The sequence below is a fragment of the Anarhichas minor genome, unplaced genomic scaffold (genome assembly GCF_050575085.1).
Source record: "Anarhichas minor isolate MPS153535 unplaced genomic scaffold, ASM5057508v1 ptg000020l, whole genome shotgun sequence".
Taxonomy (NCBI): Eukaryota; Metazoa; Chordata; class Actinopteri; order Perciformes; family Anarhichadidae; genus Anarhichas; species Anarhichas minor.
In genome coordinates, this window is record NW_027466466.1 from 794,870 (window position 1) to 813,372 (window position 18,503).

Here is an 18,503-nt window from a genome sequence, read left to right on the forward strand (position 1 = left end):
TCAAAGCATAAAATGCCCCAGAAATAGTTGACCCTTTTCCAAACTCACTATGACACACTGATCACAAGCACAATGATTCATGGGTCAGGTTGCAGGTATTGAAATCTGTATCGATATGGGCTCTCTGTTCAGAGCTTGATCCAGGTTTGCTGTGGATGACAACACCTCTAATTCTTCTCTGTCTCCCTCTCCTCAGGGACGTCATCAAGAGAATAGACCAGTCAGAGTTTGAGGGATTTGAATACATCAACCCCCTGCTGCTATCCACAGAAGAGTCTGTATGAAGGGGAGACCAGCTTCCTCCTTCGCCCACCTACTGTCTGTCCAAGCTGCCGTCTCAGCCAAAAAACACTTGCAAGCCAACTCTGAAAGGTGAGGAGAAGGAGGAGGAAGAGTAAAGGACCACAGGGAGGAGGACCTCAACCTCTGGACCTTGTCAACGAGGCAGAGCAAACTGGAGAACGGGAAAGGTTCCTTCTGGACCATTCAGATTGTTTTGTTGGAATACCAAACTCGTCTTTTCTTGGTATCTACAAGGAAAACAAAGACTTCAAGAACATTCCCTGACCTTCCGTTTTCTTCCCCTCATCTGTTCTTTTTCTCCCGCCGCTTCATTGCGTCCTCTCTGAATGTCCATCCTCATGTCAAAGCTTCGTGATTTGAACAGAGTCGTTCATTCCGTGCCTGCCGTCATGAACACATCTCAACCCGTCGCACATCCCTGGAGAAATATGACAGTTCTGCTGAAGAGCTTGAAATTTTACGTGCACTTTTTGTCTTTAGTTTCATTTTTTTTCTATCTTTAGGGGGGGGGGGCACGACGCCTCTCACAAAACAAGAATGTACAATGACAAAGGAAAAAACATTAAGTTATTATTGTGTATTATAATGTAGGTAGTGATGCCTTTTTATTGATGCAAGTGGCACATTTCCATCCTAAACACAACCTTCTTTTTCTTATCTTGTAGGATTTTCACTAATGGGGGGGGGGGTGTTGATTACTTTTTATTTAAGAAGTGCCTCAAAGATCGTACTGATTACCATGGCTCTGATTGCACTTATGTCTTCTAGAACATTTCCTGACCCATCCCGGCTCCAGTAAAGACCAGCTGATACCACGGCTGGACTCTGAGCCGGGTTGGTCCAGACCATTCACATTATTAGTGGGATCTCATCTTTTGGAGCACAGTTGCCTCAGTCCTGAAACATGACTGAATCTTTTCATTTTTTATGGATCAATTCAGATAATCGTTGTAGAACAGTTTATTTAAACCAAGCTAACATCACATTTGACCACAGCTGGTGGCAGTAGGAGATAACGCCCGATGTGGCGATGTTTTCCCAACGCCATGATCATTTAGAAATGTCACAGATGGGCGTCGTCCATACAGTCCCGTATCGGTATAAAGGTGTACACGGGCCACAGCCAATCCCAGCCTGGCAGCTTCAGAAACACATTAAATGAGGACGTCGGCTTCAGCCTCCACAGTGTGTACAGGCTTGCTGGCCGAGCTCAGATCCTTCTACACCAGCTGCCACTGCGGGACCATCTGCAGCCGGTTGGAAATGTCATGTGACTGGTGCTGTCTTGTGGAAATGTGTCTCCATTTCCGTTTTTGGGCTCATTGTGTGTTTCCATCCCCGCACCAAGGCTGGCTTCACATGTTGCTACTACAGCTCTACCTAGACTTATTGCAGTCAACGTATTCTTAACAGTTTTATTTCTAAAGGGAATAAAAGGTCTTTACAAATGCTCCGGGCCGTCGTGTTTGTTGGACAGCTGAGCCGACAGGAGCAGAGACATCGTAAACTCACTGTCACTGGTGACTGTAGAGTACAGCACAACGGACAGACAGCGGTGTGTTAGCAGCAGTGTTGAGTTCTACAAGCATCAGGAAACCAAAAGATATCAAACATGTTATTTCTGACATAAAAGCACAGGACATGTCAACAGCAGATATTCAGTTTGATTTGAGGAGTCCACTTCAGTCACATGTCTCCTTTGTTCTATTGTTTGGTCATATGGAGAGGAATACGATGCTTCTCTTCTTATTTTAATGCTTTAACTTCAAACATTTTAGTTTGTTGGTATTTTTCTTCACTTCAAATTGAAGTTTGCATTCCACGTAGTCCTCAAACTATAGGAACACTAACTTGTGATGGGACTTTGTCATCATTTTAAGACATTATTTAAGAATTGAATCATTCAAAACATTTGGGAGCTTATGGATCGGTTATTGTGAATAACAGCTGTAGTTCTGTCACCTCCCACACATCGTTAATGTGACCCGTTAGCTTTTTAGAATAGCTGTGGATGATTAATAAAAGTCTACTATATCTGAAAACAGATAAGCTCAGATTGTTCCTAGAAGTCTCTCACAACATTCTGGAAAGAGTTGATCCGGTCTGTCCGTCCACATCGTGCCATGACGCTGAGCATCTTCCTGTACTCCACCACAACAAACTGAAACACCGGCACTCCTCTTTACAACTCACGCACATTTCCACCGTTGTCTCCTAGCAACAAGTCACATGACGCATTAACAAGCAGCGCAGATCACATGAAGGGTAAAGAAAAAGCTTTTATTTCTCTCCGATGTGTTGCGAGACACTTTTTGGAATATTTCATGTTGCGTTTTCAAGGACAAACACATTCAAACACAGCACGTCACCATTCAATGATAAATAACAACATATACCATACATCAAATAAACAACGCAGAATTTAAAAAACAAAACAAATGACATCACTAAACATCTCGTACCACGGGTCATATTCAAGCACAGCCCATACACAGCTAACCAGAGAGCGCGTGGTGCCGTGGAACAGTTAACGTCTCTTCTCTAGAGGTACACAACTATGAACTTCAGAGGGACATATTCAAATAGAGAGAATTGAATTTGAATGCATTACATTGTTTTAGCGATGGCCAGCGGTCTGATTGTGTGGCTATTTTTAAGGTTTGATTTATTAAAGTTACCAAAAAACAAATCTCCGGTTCCAGTAGAAAGACAACCCCATGAGTACTGATAGGCTGTCACATCACCTCTGTAGTGGAGGGTAACATGGGCCACAAAGGGGTGAAATATTGGAGTTGTATTGATATGGAGTGATATAGAGCTTTAACATAGAGGGAACACCATTTCTGTCCCATAGTTAACCATTCAGAGTTATTCATCTGGAGTATTGTGTTGTTCTGGAGCTCCGGGTGACCCAACACAGGGGGTCAGCTCAGTGCTGCACTGTTGAAATGAGTTCATCTGTATACAGTTAGCTTTTAGTGTAACTTCATATACACAGCAAGCAACACAGTGGTGAGGCCGGGATCAGATCTGTTGATATGAACTAGGAGCACGGATTAGAGTCCCCGACACAAAGAGCTCTGTGCTGGTCTGAGGAGAGGAGCTCTCCATTGGCTGAGATGGAGCTGATGGAATCTGACCCGTGCTAATTTGATAACCACATAACAGGATTAATTAGCTGATCCTGAGTCAAATGGTCTCAATTAGCCGTAGGGCCTTTACAGGCAGAGGAGAAACAGATAGAGAGAGATAATGAAACAGTTCCACAGTCCCCCCCCCACACCACACACACTTCAGGAAGCTAGAAATCACTTCAACAGTTGAGGCTTCCTCCTCCAACCCCCCAAACTCCATCTCATTTGCTGCATTTTATGAGAGTTTATGATTTGTTGATCTATTTGCACATTGTTTTTTTTCTTGAGGGACCAATGGATGAACCACTTTACAGAACAGTGAAGGCGCCTCAAACGTCTAAGAGAAAGAGAATCTTTATCTCGAAATGAAGTCGCTCCATGATTTTTGTTCTAAAATAATGCTGGTTGGATATGCTTCATTTTGCTTCACCGCATCTTTGTAAATATGTGTAATTATTAAAAATGATACTGGTTTTCCGTGAAATGAGTTCTTCCTTTTTTGCAGACAGCAGCAGAAATCTCTTTGCAGATGCTACAGCTGTGTGTGTGTGTGTGTGTGTGTGTGTGTGTGTCCCTCCTCTTCATACTGGGAGACTAGAAACATGCAATGAATTAATATGAACCATCTGACACCATTTTCTGTGTTTATTTGATGCAGAGAAAATGAACTTAAAGTGTTGACTAGATGAATATTAAATCTTCAGCATAGAGTCAGACCTGATCAGAGACCTGTTCACTACTTACTGAGACAATCGATCTATTGTTGCTCAGTTTGTCAAAGCTTTACAACGCTTCTCCTTGATACATTGAAAATGAAAGCTCAACATTTTCTTCAGTGTGAGATGAGAGCGTCAATGTTATTGTCAATGTCATGGTTACGACCAGGCGACAACCTCTAGTTGATTGGTTGCGGAAAAAACAACATGGCGACGGCCGTAATCCAAGATGGCGATGGCGAACTCGAGGCGTCAAAACATCAGTACACAAACCAACGGGTGACGTCACCATGACGACGTCCACTTCTTATATAGTCCATGGTCACACACATCATATACTATGACATATTTACCATTCTATGGCACACTATGCTATTTCATATTTAATGACAAACCATACTATTACCTTTTTCTAGTTTATTTTAGGACATACTATACCATGACTTCCTTTATGACATTTTAATGACATACTATGACATATTTTATGATACATTTTATTATTAGTTTTTATGGCATATTTTACTACTTTTAGGACAAACTATAGTATGACATATTTTATAGTAGAGCATACTATGGTATATTTTATGTTCATGATCCTATTAATGTTCAAACAGTAGTTCATGGACAGTTTAGTTGAAATATTTGGAATAGTTGAACATAACTTTGTTTGGGGAGCTCTGATAGAATAGTAGTTCATTCTCAGAGGGGAAAAGGAAAATGTTAGAATTATTTTCCAGGACATTTTCCATGTTCTCTCTGTGTTTTCAATGACTGGAATATTGATGAAGGGTGGGCTTCATCACAGTCACGTTTGGTGATGAAATGGATTTTGCAATACCGTCTACACCGAGAAACACACACGTTTTAGTTTAGCACACAAGCGAGGACGAGGGAGCTGCAGCACCGATGAGCTACGTCCCTCCCACAGTTCATACGTCTACGGTTACGAACAGGCTACCGTCCATCGCTTCGGCACAGACTCTTGCTGTATACAGTATATTTAGGCGCCATGTTAACAGGTTAGAGTTTTCTATTTTTGCTGAGAAAAAAACCTTTTTTAAAGCTACATTTTTTGTATTGCTGAGATCAGCAGCATGGCTGCTACTAATGCTACTGACTCATCAAACATTACAGTTACATTATGGGGCCAGCTACTTCTCCCAAAACACACGTGGGTCCATCCCAACTTTCATTCTTATGTGGAGCCAATAAACATCCATTGTTTCGCTTTCTTAGCATATTTACACAGATTTACGTTTTGAGTAGAGTATCCCTTATATTTTGTAATAACATGATATAATACAGTTACCACAAAGACCCTCAGAAAATACTGTCATATCAGTTTTAGGTCATATCACCCACCCCTAAAATTGGTTAACTGTTTTCCAGGTTTTCCAGGACGCATGGGAAACCCAGAATATGATCCTGGAGAGAGAGAGAGAGTGTTTGTGTGTGTGTGTGTGTGTGTGTGTGTGTGTGTGTGTGTGTGTGTGTGTGTGTGTGTCTGTCTGTCTGTCTGTCTTCTCCTGTCGGCTCACCAGGTCATGTCCACATTCACCTCTGACAGACACTGGGCCAGGTGGCCATCACAGTCCATTTGGGTGAACCTGGAGAGACAGGAAGGAGATCTGTTTTGGTACAGACAGTAAACTTTGATTTTGGGTAAAAACTAACTTCATATTTGGGCTCAGCTGTCTGGCAGTTGGTAACTTTGTGCAAATATGATAAGTTATTTTCATAAAACTGTCCCTGTATCCTGACAGTTAGGACAGATAATCTTTGAAAACATTCTGGTTCCCCTGCCTCCTTTTAGTTCTCCTAACGCCATTTTCATAATTTCACCACGATCGAAGGAACACAATGAGAGCCGAGGCTCTCCAACGCGGCTGTCAATCACTGCTGGTGAACAAATTCAGATTAAACTGTCACTCAAGGGAGCGCTGATCAAATATGAATCTAGTTTCTGTTACTGTACTGTCTATTTCTCACCTCAGATGTTCACAGAAACACATCACTGTAAAACAAACACAAGTCCAAGTATATTAAATAGTATATGTATGAGTGGAGGTCAGCCCTCCTCTGTGTCCATTCACATCATTGTTTCACAGCCTGGTCCTGCAGCCCGGCCAACCTACAGAGAGCCTAGCTCAAGAGCCACCAAGAGTCAAGAGTCAGACCAAGACCAGACCAGGACCAGACCAGGCCAGACCAGGACAGCAGCACAAAGACAGAATTGTTCACACACAGCAACCAGTGTCCAATAAGGATGTCCCCATCGACTTCTTTTTGGCCCTGATCCAAGTCCTGAAACATCAGTCTGATCATATACCTTTAAATATGTATCAGACACATTAAACGTGATCAGCTATGGGCGACCTGTGGAACCACAGAACCACTCTCTACCACAGTGGAGTGCAGAGACTTTAACCAGATGACAGACACGCTCACTTTAAGCATGATATCCATCTACTCACAGAACCAACCTTTTCAAAATAAAATGATTAGAATGACTTACAGCTGATATGATCTACCACCTTTGTCATCTCAACAGGACAAAGTGACAGACATTTCCCAAAAATGAAAGCAGCAGCCTGAGTCCTCTGCTACTAAACAGACGTGGTCTTGATGTCAGTCTTTACCGACTCTGAAACGGCTCCATATCTGGTTGGTGGCACCAGATTTAACACATGACACGATCACCGGCTCCAACGTGGGTGGACTCTTAAAAAGGTACAGCTACAGTAAGCAAGGCGAGGGTCATGTGACCACTGGAGGGCTACTTTTTGATAGCCTTGCTAATAAGGCTACTTGTGCTGTACTCAATGATGTATCATGGAGGACTGTGTGGCTGAGTCAGCCTAGAAGAAGAAAAACATGTCTGTAAAAACAAAAGGCCAATTTTAACTCTGTATCAAAAAGTTATATTTGTAAAAGTTACTCAGTACGTTCTCTAAGCAGTGACAGAACCATGAGGAGAACCACTATTTGGGCCTTTGATAGAAGGAACTGAATACAGAGAGGAACAGCCACATTTCCTGATTATATCCTTTTAGCTTCATGGTGTCACTGACGTGAACAACGTAGTCAACTTTTACAGTAACTATGAGTTACTGCTCTCATAATGAGTAGAGCGCATGGAGGAATTTAAACTCCCCTAAAAGAAAACAAGAATGCTTTTAGTCCCATGTAGAACATGGGGCAGTGGCGGGCCGTGTGTTTTATACCTGGGCCTTGAGGTCTGTCCTACTACAGTTGAACCACCTCCTAATAACCTCATGCAGCCTCAGCCCAACAATCTACAAAAAGTTCCAAAATCCTTAAAATACAGTCGCAGCTAAACAATTAGCAATGTGATGTGGGTTTTATTGTGTTTGGTACAACGAGAGATCTCATCATCTACTGGAGTAACATGTAGCCACACCTGTGATAACCCACAGCACGAGGGCTATTTAAAGCACGGACGGTAACGCTGTATATCACGGTAATGAAATGCTTGAGGGGGGAACTGCCTGGCACAATTTCAACCATCCAGTCAATAAATGATCAGAAATTCTAAATGTTAGCTTCTTACTTTGTTATTGTCATCTACAATTCAAATGATAAGTAAATAAATTATTATTTTTATTTATTTGCAATAAAAAATTCTTGGCATTAGTGATTTGAATGATGTTTTAGAAGCTGCTCAGAGCTAGTGTTAGCAAGTTAAACAGATCATAACTCTCTCTAATATCTATTTCATATTTCAGTGAAAACATAACTGGATTTATTCCTGTGAACATTTTTCGTCATCATCATAGGGTTATAGTTTGCATTCGCCCAATACTCATTCTTACTGAATAGTTCGAATGCATCATAATCAAATCAATGCTTCACCCACCGACACAGGTGGTGTGTGTGTGTGTGTGTGTCCCTACATTAGTCTGGTTTTAGTGAAAAAAAAAGTGTATTGCATCTCTTACCCTACAGGGAACACTATCAGGCACATGGGGCAGGTCTGCAGCCCTCCTCCTCCTCCTCCTCCTCCTGCTGCTCCTCCTGCTCTGACACTTGTGTGCACCTCCTCTTCCTCTTCCTCTTCTTCCTCTCTCTGCAGAGAAACTCGGCTGTCAGATGACTTCACCTGGTTTGTGAGAGGCCGTCTGCTGACCAGTCCAGTCTCTTCCTCTTGCTCTCCTCCCGTCCCCCCCTTGTGTCCCCCTACACCCGAGGGTGCGGCTGATGACGCCGGCCCCTCCCAGCCGTGGAGGGACGGCCGTGGTCGTTTGGTGAGGGCTTGAAGGGGCGCTGCCTTGCCGTCTGGACTTTGTCTGCTGTGAGACGACGGCGGTCTGGTGGGCGGGTCTGGCCCAGGTTTGGTGTGTACCGAGAGCTCCTGCTGGGCGGAGCTGAGACTGACAGGATCTGGACTCCATGAAGTCCTCGGAGAAGGTGGAGAGGGTTCAGGGAGGGGAGCCACCTCCTCGCTGAGGTCACACCACCGCTGTTCATCTAGCTTTATCACTGGGGGCTTCTAAAGACGGGGAAAGAGCAGATGCAACACTCAATGCCAGCAGCATTTCAATTGAAGGGAGACCCTTTATAACAGAACAGATGATTCAATTAGCAATATATTAAAAAAGATTGAATACAGTAATTGTGTTTAGTCAACACAGATAGGAAGCGTAACACAAAAGTCGTCCTGGTTTGTATTAATAAGAGTGGAAACAAAGAAACCTGTGAGCGCAGTCCAAACATTGAACGACCATCTGGTACCATACCAGAGGTTTGATAACGATTAGCATAATTAATAACTACTCACTGGTGGGGCATACATGGACGCTGCCAAACCAACAAAAGATTGATTCATGCAAGAAATCAAGATTCTGAATCGATTCATAACTTCCAAAAATCATTAGAATATGAAAATTAATATTCTCAATGAATTGAGAAAGAAGAAGAAAAAGCTACACTGTCTGAATGCACTGCATGATGGGAGTCATGCAACACCACTTTCATGAGTTGAAAAATGAAATGCTGAACGAGGAATAATTCAACAACAACAGTCATGATGTCAGAGCACTCGGCCACAGAGAGAGACATCGTGTCCAGCCTCACGGTATGTCATGTACACAGCTGGAGACATAACCACTGAAAGGATGGCTGAGTTGTACAATCTTCTGACGTTCTGACAAAAACAGATGTTTAATATTGTGATATTGACATAAAATATCAATCAGCATTAGTTCCTCAAATTTTTGCATTAACAAGTTTGGTCTTTGGCAGCTGTCACCCACACCAGCAGCACCAATAATGCAACTTTGACCAAAGAGAAATCAGACAACAACAAACTCTACACAGCTCCCACAGGGAACTTTTATTTGGGGTGGATTCTGGCGGGGACCAGAGCAGAGAGGAGGAGCAGCTCTGCTCCTGACCAGAGGGGCAGACGCTGCTGCCGGGTGCTGAGCTCCCCTCCTCCCTCCGGAGCTTCTGACTGCTGGTGGGACGCTGCAGAGAAGCCTGATCTGGATCTGTCTGCGGTGGACTGGCCCGAGTCTGAGCTGGAGGAGTTTCTGGTGAACCTGCATGACTTTATTTTTTGCGCAGAATCAGACGTGATGGACCGGCAAGAAAAAAATGACTCTTTAGAAAAAGCAAATCTTCTCGCTGATGGTCTGGTTTACTTATGTAGGCCATATAGAAGCATCGGTAGTCAGAAGTTCCTCACAGAAACTTTCATGAGCTCAAACATGCAAAACCATTATGGTTAAAGAATTTATATTCTGGTCATTTTGAGACAAATTTAGAGGGAGTGTGGCACCGGTCAAAAAATGGGGGGTTGCAAATTAAGAGGGAAACCGGCCACTTCTTCAAGGAACGATTAGCACAAGCATAACCCTCACCCTGGTCTCTCTCTGTGAGAGATGGATTGATGGTGAAAAGAACCGTCGTCCTAATCCTACACTTCTCAGACTGAAGCATGACGACACGCATCACTACGGCCGATGCAAACACACAGCAAGAGCACCTTTGAACACGCGTGTTGATGCGAGTCTGAGTTTCGTCATGTTCACAAAAGGAAAATGTGTAACGAGGTTCACTCGACCCAGTAGGAATATATACCGCTGCGGGTGGATGAGGAAGATCAGGAACCAGGTCCCAGTGCTGCTTCTCCAGGTAGGGCAGAGCAGACTTCAGCGTCAGCGCCCACAGGCTCTCCTCCGCAGGCAGCTGCTCGCTGCTCCACCACGCTGACCTGTAAAGCAGATACATTACAGCTACTAGTGCCTCATCTTTACAAAGCCTCACCCAGCAGGTTGCTCCACCACAACAAATGTGCTGCTGGTTTACACATGTAAAAAAAATAGATGTATTCTTCCAAACCCCCAAAAGGTTAGAGCAGGATATAATGATGTTTTTTTTTTTTTTTATTCCTTTTTCTAAATTATTTTGTATGCATTTTTAATCTGGCAATGAAATTATTTATGAAACCGCTCTTTGATCTGGTGCACTGTGTCTGCTTGTGTAGAGAACAAAAAAGAGGGAGAAAAACGTACATCCATACATTAAAACTGTGAAGGCAAAAATGTACTACCAATGCATAATAGCCACTTTATCTGTGAATTCCGTAGTGCAGATTTTGTTATGTATTTGCTGTAGGCTGCTGCACATCTGACTACTCTCCATCGATCAGCTCACTGCCATCTGGTAGTTTCCATTTGAGGGGGAATTCTCCTGAAAGCTGTCACGGACCTTGTTCAGCTTGGATTCAGCCTTACACAAGTTAGGACTTCTTCAGGGTGCATCTGTGCCAATAGAACAGCTCGCAATAAATCAAAAAAATCTTCCAAGTTATTCCATTTTTGTTGACAATGTGTCAGAGGAGTGGAATCCATTCTGTAACTGAGGCTATTACTTCCATGTGGTTTCTTGATTTGGATCGCGTGGTTCCGTGGAGCAGTGGCAGGCTAACCCGGTACAGTGTGTCCACCACGCTGGCCTTCTGAACATCTCAAAGTTATGGGTGTCTAATTTGAAAACAGGTGAAAATCGAATTAGCTTCAAATCAATAACAATGTGCTTCTGTTTCCAGCACACTGTAGCTTAACGGTGTGGTTGTCACCACTCATTTTCTCCCACCATGTCATCAGCGGTCCTCCTTACAAGAGGACGTTTTGACTGGGCAACATAAGAAATGAGGTTAAAATCAGTTCAAAGTGTTTAATATTCTGGATTCTTCCTTAAACCAAAACGCATTTGTAAAAGTGGAGCTCTGTATCTAAACAACAAGTGTTGTCAGACCACCAACATGCCCACGTGTTCACCCTCTTAATGATAAAAGATGTTCAGCTGTGTTCGGTCAATCACTACTTCTGCTAAGAAAACATTATATTGTTCAGATTTAAAATGGAGGTTCTTCCTCTCGTTCAACGTTTCGTTTGTCTGAGGCAGGGACGTTATTAAAGTCACTAGGCAGACCGGGGGCCGTGTATGGGGACAACATTGATTTAGCTTCAGGTTCGATTTAACGTGAAAACACTGACACGTGAACACAACACCCACCTCTCGGTCTCCGCTGTGACGTTAATCCCACCGGAGAACGACGCGGTGTGACTCCTCTTCAGTGAGCTAATTACTGGCTGGAGATCTTTGACAGACGATTTATATCGTTTAAGTTTAGAATTCGGATGTTTTTCAGCCATTTCATTGCTTTCTTTTTCACAACATCTTCAAAATTTCGCGCTTGTGTGAGAAACGGAAACTTCCTTCTTCTTCTTCTTCTCTGATTTAATAGCGGATTGCAGACAGCTTGAAGGAGCACACCGCCTGCTATTGTTCAGGAGTGTAGACCGTCACATCGTGTCAGCCTGTCTTCCTCTTCATACTTGCACAGTGAAAGGAAATAGATTGTTATTTTATGCTACAGTATCTCCTTCCGTTTCTGTCTTCATCACACTTCGTAGCCCCTATGCATAATCGTAATGCTCAGAGGTCTTCAACAGGGGGTCCGCGACATTTTTGGTTGATTAGACAATTTTAAAAAAAGAATAATAATTCAATTGTTTTTTTTCCCCAAACATGAATCTGTCCATTATTTTAATAGTTCAGTATTGTCTGCAAGATAACAGGTATGTTTATGCATGGCAGTGGCACTAATAGGCCATCACCCATTTTAGGTTCCACATTTATGTTTAAAATGAAAACGTCTATTTGAATAGCTTGTATGCATGATTATCATGCAATTGACAGACAATGTTGATATTGGCATTGGTATCAGCTGACAAGGTATGTTTATAAATGGCAGTGGCACGGCCTCCCTACTCACTGTACCTTGCACATGTTTAAAATAAAAACATGGATATATGAACCTGTGTATTATTTGAATAGCTTAGTATTGAATGCACAATAAAGAGGTATGTTTATACATGGCACGAGGCCCAGTTTAATATAAAACACAATTTTATACAATATATCTCGTCGGGGGTCCCCGCTCCATCTCTCTATCAGTTTGGGGGTCCTTGGCCTGAAAAACATTGAAGACCCCTGCTCTAGACTGCAGTCCGTCCACTTTCTGTCGTGATGTCTTTGCTGCTGCTCCATATCATAGACTGTGTATAAGAAGTGGACGTAGTCATCGTGACGCCCCCCATTGGTTTGTGGACTGCCGTTTTGAGGATTTGAGTTTGGCGATTTCGTCGCCGCCATCTTGGATTACGGTAGGAGGTTGCCTATGGAGCTAAATCCAGGTCAATAGTTTTGATCATTTGAAAAATACAGCAATGTATTCAAAATAAAAATAAGTGAATGAAAAGTTGTTTTGGGTTGAATATAATTTTGATTCAGTTCTGGAATTTTTTGGAATACATTCAATTTTTTCATTCTTCACTTTCATATATATTTTATATTTGAGTTCTTATATTTTTCAGTTCCAGATTTTATATTTTCAGATTCAAATCTTATTTTTTTCAGTTTCAAATAGGTTTTTCACTTTCAGATCGGTTTTTTTCAGTTCAGACTTTTGTCCCTGATCTGGCGTGGAGGGCGTGGCATCAACAGAGAGGGGCGTGTCATCATGAGTGACAGCATAACAAAGAAGGCTGGGGACTTCCTCAACCACGTTGACTTCAAGCAACGTAGGCACCGCATGCAGGGGCTGAAGCCCCCCTAAAATGTTCTTCAGCCCCCCCTAAATAATTTGGCATTATTGGCTTTAAAAAATATATATATACTTTTTTTTATTTTGGTGATGTCATTAAATTAAACTATTGTTTCTCACATGGACAAGTTATTTATAACTCTAAAATGCTACATATGTGCGTGCGTTCTGGTTTGTATGTTTTCTCCCCCTTCAAATTACAATCCAATAGCCTATCATCATACTTAACGATATAAACCCCGCACTAGGATTGAACCAATCTATGAACTGTCTGAAACAATGGATATCCGCGGCCCCAAATGGGCCCCAAAAAAATTGACGCGCAAACATGCCACGCCCCTTGGGGCTAAGCCCCACTTTCTTTGAATCCTAGAAACGCCCCTGTTCACGTGAATGCAGTGGGGAAAAAACTGTGAGCGCCAGCTATCCTGAAGGAAACTTCAGAGGGAACCAGCTACTGGTTCCATTAGTCTTTGGCCCCTATACCCAGGTCGGGCGACCGATTCAGGCAAAGTGCTTATTTCAGAAAAAAATACGTACAGTAGTCATCGGCACAGGACAAATATTTTTCTGATACCGTTTGAATCGTGTCGGCTTTTGGGTGTGTAGCTTTTCTAATTACATATATTTTTAGTCTTATATTTCAACAGTGTTATGATAAAATGCAACTTTCTTGATGTGCAAAATTATTTTTTAAATTGACAAACATCATTATATGTAGATCATGGAACAATTCAAACAGGATGAAATAATAATTTGTCTCTCGCCATTAACAATCATACATTATTCTTGTAGTGGCCTTTCCAGCTCCTATAGGCACGGTTTCACCCCTGCAGAAGTTTAATACTTCCCCTGGTAGCTGCCTGAACATGGCATAGCTGATCTTGCCCTGGGGCTGTGTATCCAGTGTCTTGCGAGTCTATTTTCAGCTCAAGCATTGTATCCACATCAAGAGTTGACGCATCATCCTCTCTTCTCCCTCACATCCCCATGCTCCCTGAGAGTTTTGTCTTTCTGTTGTCAGCGAGGTGATTACCACTGTGTGCTGCAGTAAATGACCTACCTAACACATGTGGCCTCTCTTTGTCTGATACTGCTATCCTCTCTACATCAGCCAGTGCTGGGACTTTAACTGCCTTTCTTTTGCTCATTTGCTTAAACATGGACCAGACGTCCCCTAGCTCTACTCCTCAGCCAATGCTATAACACGGTTCTCTACATGTCCTCTTTTTTTATCCTGTTTTGATGGTTTTATAAGACAATGCCCCTTTCCACTGAGTGGTAGAGCAGAGTCCTCCTTCAATCAGAGGATCGTCTGTTCCATCCACGGCTCCACTAGTCCATGTTGATGTGTCCATGGGCAAGACACTTAACCCCAAATTGCTCCCACTGTGCCTACGATGTGAATGTTGTGTGAATGTAGGGCATGTCCACATTACTCCGTTTTTGTTTGGAAACGCATATGTTTTGCTACGTTTACACTGAGCGTCCACACTACGCCGGAGTTTTACAGCACCGTAAACGGAGTAGTTTGAAAAGGCTCCCGAGGATAGATAAGTTTGAAAACTCCGGGGTTGCGTTTTCGTGTGGAAGGCCGAAACCGGATAAGATTAGAAACAATGACACCCAGACCCACGTTCGCTACTTGATTGGTTCTTAGCAGTCATGACGTGTCCTTCCCTGATTCGCCACGCCCCTATCACGTGACCCTTACCCGGAAGCTCACAAACAACAACATTGATTACCGATCGACTACCAGGTTAATTTAACATGGACAACTGATTACAGGCGTTGCTGACCTTGTTGTCTTTACTAGCAGCTGTTGTCCAGTTAAAGTTTGCATTATTATGGAGGAAGCAGCTGTTATTGGAGCGATTAGTGAGCGGCGTGACCAGCAGCGTTATCAGACCTACGGAGCGGACGTCTGAAGTCATGGTTAGCAGTAAATGCTATTTAGTAGGACAGATAGCTAAGCCACCAGCAGAGCTACGAGTGAGAACAGACAACAACACAGAGGAAACAAGTGAGAGTTCATAGAGGAAGATTTTAGAGAAGATCTTAAGTATCAAACACGACCTTTCATTTTTAAAGACTACTTTATTGGGTGGTGCCCCGTTATTATTAATAATTGTTAATAATTGTTACTGACATTAATAATTCTATTGATGTCAATAATTTAGTTTCTTAGATGCTGATAACCCAAACACGCTCCTTTATGTTCCCAACAACATGTAGTGTTAAAGCGCTTTGAGTGGTCGGAAGACTAGAGAAGAACTATACAAGTGCAGTCCATTTACCATTTACCATTCCTTTGAGAGTCTATTGTCTTGAGACAAATTGCTTCTCAGTGACCTTGTTTCATTCTCTTATAACTCTGCTGCATTTTTTCAAGGAACCCCTTTTGTTCCTGTCATGTGTTCTCTTTGTTATACTTATCATTGCAGCATTTAGACTGTGATTTCTCATTTGCATTGTGCGATCTTCAATGTTTCCTTCGAGTGTGATCAAATGTGCTCACAACACATCTTACATTTCTCCCACTCTGCCTTATCCAGACAGCATCCAGTAAATACTCTAGTACTCCCTACACCTATTAGCATCCACTGTGATGAGAACTGGCTGTTAACATGCAGGCATTCACCATATTATCTGATACCATTGTGAGATCCAGACATGATGCTAAGCCCCACTTCACATCCACTCTATATTCCCCATTGAGGGAGACTAATGATCTTTTGATAATCATTTCCTCCACTACAGCCCCATTGTTGTCTCTGTGGTTGCTACCCCATAAGCAACCTTGTGTATTCAATCTCTACACCATATTTCCCCCTCTGCCATTTCATCTAGCATGTCAACAGTTAGTGGTTTACATGGTTTGTAAAAAAAATTAACTAAATATTTCAATACTTTTAGCTACAGGAGAGGGATTCACCCCAAAGTCCAAACTGTCTTTTAGGAATGTAACGCATCCTCCACCATCTTGCTTGTTAGGTCTGTCTAGTCTGATAAACTGTAACCTGGAATCACAAAGTCTGATTAAGGTCGTAACCAAGTCTCTTGCACACATAATACACCTGGAACTTCTTCTGAATTGTATATCTATTAAATACTTAAATTCCATTGAAATATATGGAGTAGCATAATTATAATCTTAAACATCAGCCTCTTCATCATTGTTGGCTGACAACATTGCATGAATCTGATCAACTCTCTCACATCAATGTAACATTAATGTTGTGACAGATTAAGACCACACTGTTTTGTTCTCTACTAGTGTTTCAGTGTTATCTTTACATTTAAAACAGAAGCAGTCAGTGCATGTATGGGAGGTTGTCTGTTGGTTTGTGCATCAAGTGTGTTAATACCACAAATTGCTGTACCTCAGTGGACATTTCAACTTGAATTGTTTGCCTGTTCTGATCCCCTGACTTTCCTTAATGCTTCTGCTTGTGGTATTTTGTTCATAATCTTAGCCATCTGGCTTCTCTCTTTACTTCCCAGCCTAAAAATACAGCTCATCTCCACAATTACAGCATTTAACCCCCCCCCCCAACCAGTCGAGGCAGATGGCTGCCAGAACCCAGTACTGCCCAAGGTTTCTACCTGAAGGGTTTTTTCTTGCCACTGTCGCCCCAGTGCTTGCTCTGGGTGAATTCTGGGTATCTCTAAAGATTAGAGTACGGACTAGACCTGCTCTATATGAAAAGTGTTTCCAGATAACTTCTGACTTGAAGCTATATAAATAAAGTGAATTGAATCGAGTGGTTTGGGGATGTATTCTCTCACACTGTAGTTCATGTAGCCCAGTCTCTCCTAAACCTTTTGTTCTGGGGACCCACTTTTTAAAGATGACAAATAAGTTGAGGGCCATCCTTACTCATTTCCTACTTCATTTGTTTGATGTCCAGATAACTAGTGAGAACAGTTCTTAACTTGTTTTCAGTTGGATAGGATGTGAGAGGAGATGAAGTAAATCTATCGATAGCGCCCCCTACAGAATTTCAACGAAGAAGCCCCCACATCTACATTTCACCTAGATGTAAATGGTAAATGGGCTAGCATTTATATAGTGCCATCCTCGTCACCCAACCACTCAAAGCGCTTTACACTATATATGTCACCATTCACATTGATGGCATGCAAGGTGGCATTTGGGTTGGACCAATTTTGGCACATGTACAAAAGTTGGTAGGAACATGTCCCATCTCACGACTTACAGAAAAGCCTCTTGGTGCCTATCCCCACACCCAACAGGTAGGCTGCCATTTCAATCTAGTGGGCAATTTTTGCCATTTACAGTTCGTCTCGTGAAAATTTGAGAAGCTTCTGAGTCTTCATGTTACGCCACTGCCATGACGTGGCAAACAATTTGCATGTTTTGTCACAGCTCTGCCACTTCCATCTCTCACTCACCTAATCAGCTCATTCAGTGCACCTGTTAGTCACACCCACCTCATCTGCTCAATCACCCTCACCTGCTCACTCTGCTTCAAGCCACTATATAGATCCCTGCCTCACACACACACACACACACACACACTCTCAGATCATTGCCATGTCTACCTGACCGGTCGTCTCGTCCCCCCTCGTCTCGTCCTTGGATTCCCTGCTGTGTCCCTGCTCCCAGTTTCCCAGTCGGCCTGCCCTGCCTTGTCCTGCTGGTTTCCCCCCCCCCCCCCCCCCCTTGTCTCTCGTCTCGTCCTTGGATTCCCTGCTGTGTTCCGGTAAAGATTCCTGTCTTGTTCTTGACCCATTAAAAACCGTTTCACACTGCATCTGGCTATGTCTGCATTTGAGTCCTCCACCATATTGACATGTTTCCACGAAACAGGAAGCTGTTGTAACTTGACTGCACATCGCCCAATGTTTTACAACTGACTTTTTTGTTGCTCCCAATGTCAGAACTTGGAAAATTGGAAAAGAAAGTTTTGAGATTTTCTGCATCACTGCATGGGACAATCTGCAGTCTGATCTTAAACTTCAACGGAACGAGTTTAAACCTAAAAGATGACATCCTTTTTTTTAGCCATAAAAATCCTGTGGACACATTAGAATAGTTTTTTTATTATCCAGGAAAGATGTTATGTCAGCTGTGTGTAATTATGCATAATTATAGACTGTGGGTGTAATACCTGCTGCTGCATGATTACAGGTAATCAACGGAAAATGAAAACCTTTATACATTCCACAAAGAGTGAGGGCCAGGGTTCA

At 42.6% G+C, this 18,503-nt stretch overlaps 2 protein-coding genes across 6 annotated transcripts in view; one reads left to right on the forward strand and one right to left on the reverse strand.

Annotated features, from left to right (window-relative positions):
• prkcz (protein kinase C, zeta) overlaps positions 1 to 3,921 on the forward strand; it is a 128,160-nt gene extending 124,239 nt beyond the window's left edge. For all 5 annotated transcript variants that reach the window (XR_012955716.1, XM_076095560.1, XM_076095559.1 and 2 more), the window contains one exon: positions 197 to 3,921. Coding sequence is in view for 4 of the 5 variants with exons in the window: in XM_076095560.1 (XP_075951675.1) it covers positions 197 to 284 (88 nt within the window). In the remaining variant the exon portion in view is untranslated. The remainder of the gene's footprint in view (positions 1 to 196) is intronic.
• Positions 3,922 to 5,687: 1,766 nt separating this feature from the next.
• LOC142954366 (uncharacterized) lies at positions 5,688 to 11,835 on the reverse strand. The gene is made up of 5 exons (XM_076095331.1): positions 11,696 to 11,835; positions 10,256 to 10,388; positions 8,599 to 8,663; positions 8,113 to 8,505; positions 5,688 to 5,760 (listed from the first exon to the last, which is right to left on the reverse strand). The coding sequence occupies exons 1-5, from the start codon at positions 11,833 to 11,835 to the stop codon at positions 5,688 to 5,690; spliced, it is 804 nt and encodes a 267-aa protein (XP_075951446.1).
• Positions 11,836 to 18,503: the final 6,668 nt, after the last annotated feature.

Bases quoted from the DNA above. Each gene is read 5' to 3' on its own strand.
- LOC142954366 (XM_076095331.1), bottom strand. From the start codon at position 11,835: ATGGCTGAAAAACATCCGAATTCTAAACTTAAACGATATAAATCGTCT. The intron at 10,389-11,695 runs GTGGGTGTTGTG...TCTGCTTTACAG, and splicing joins GTCACAGCGGAGACCGAGAG to GTCAGCGTGGTGGAGCAGCG. The intron at 5,761-8,112 runs GTAAGAGATGCA...CTGTCTCTCCAG, and splicing joins CTGATAGTGTTCCCTGTAGG to GTTCACCCAAATGGACTGTG.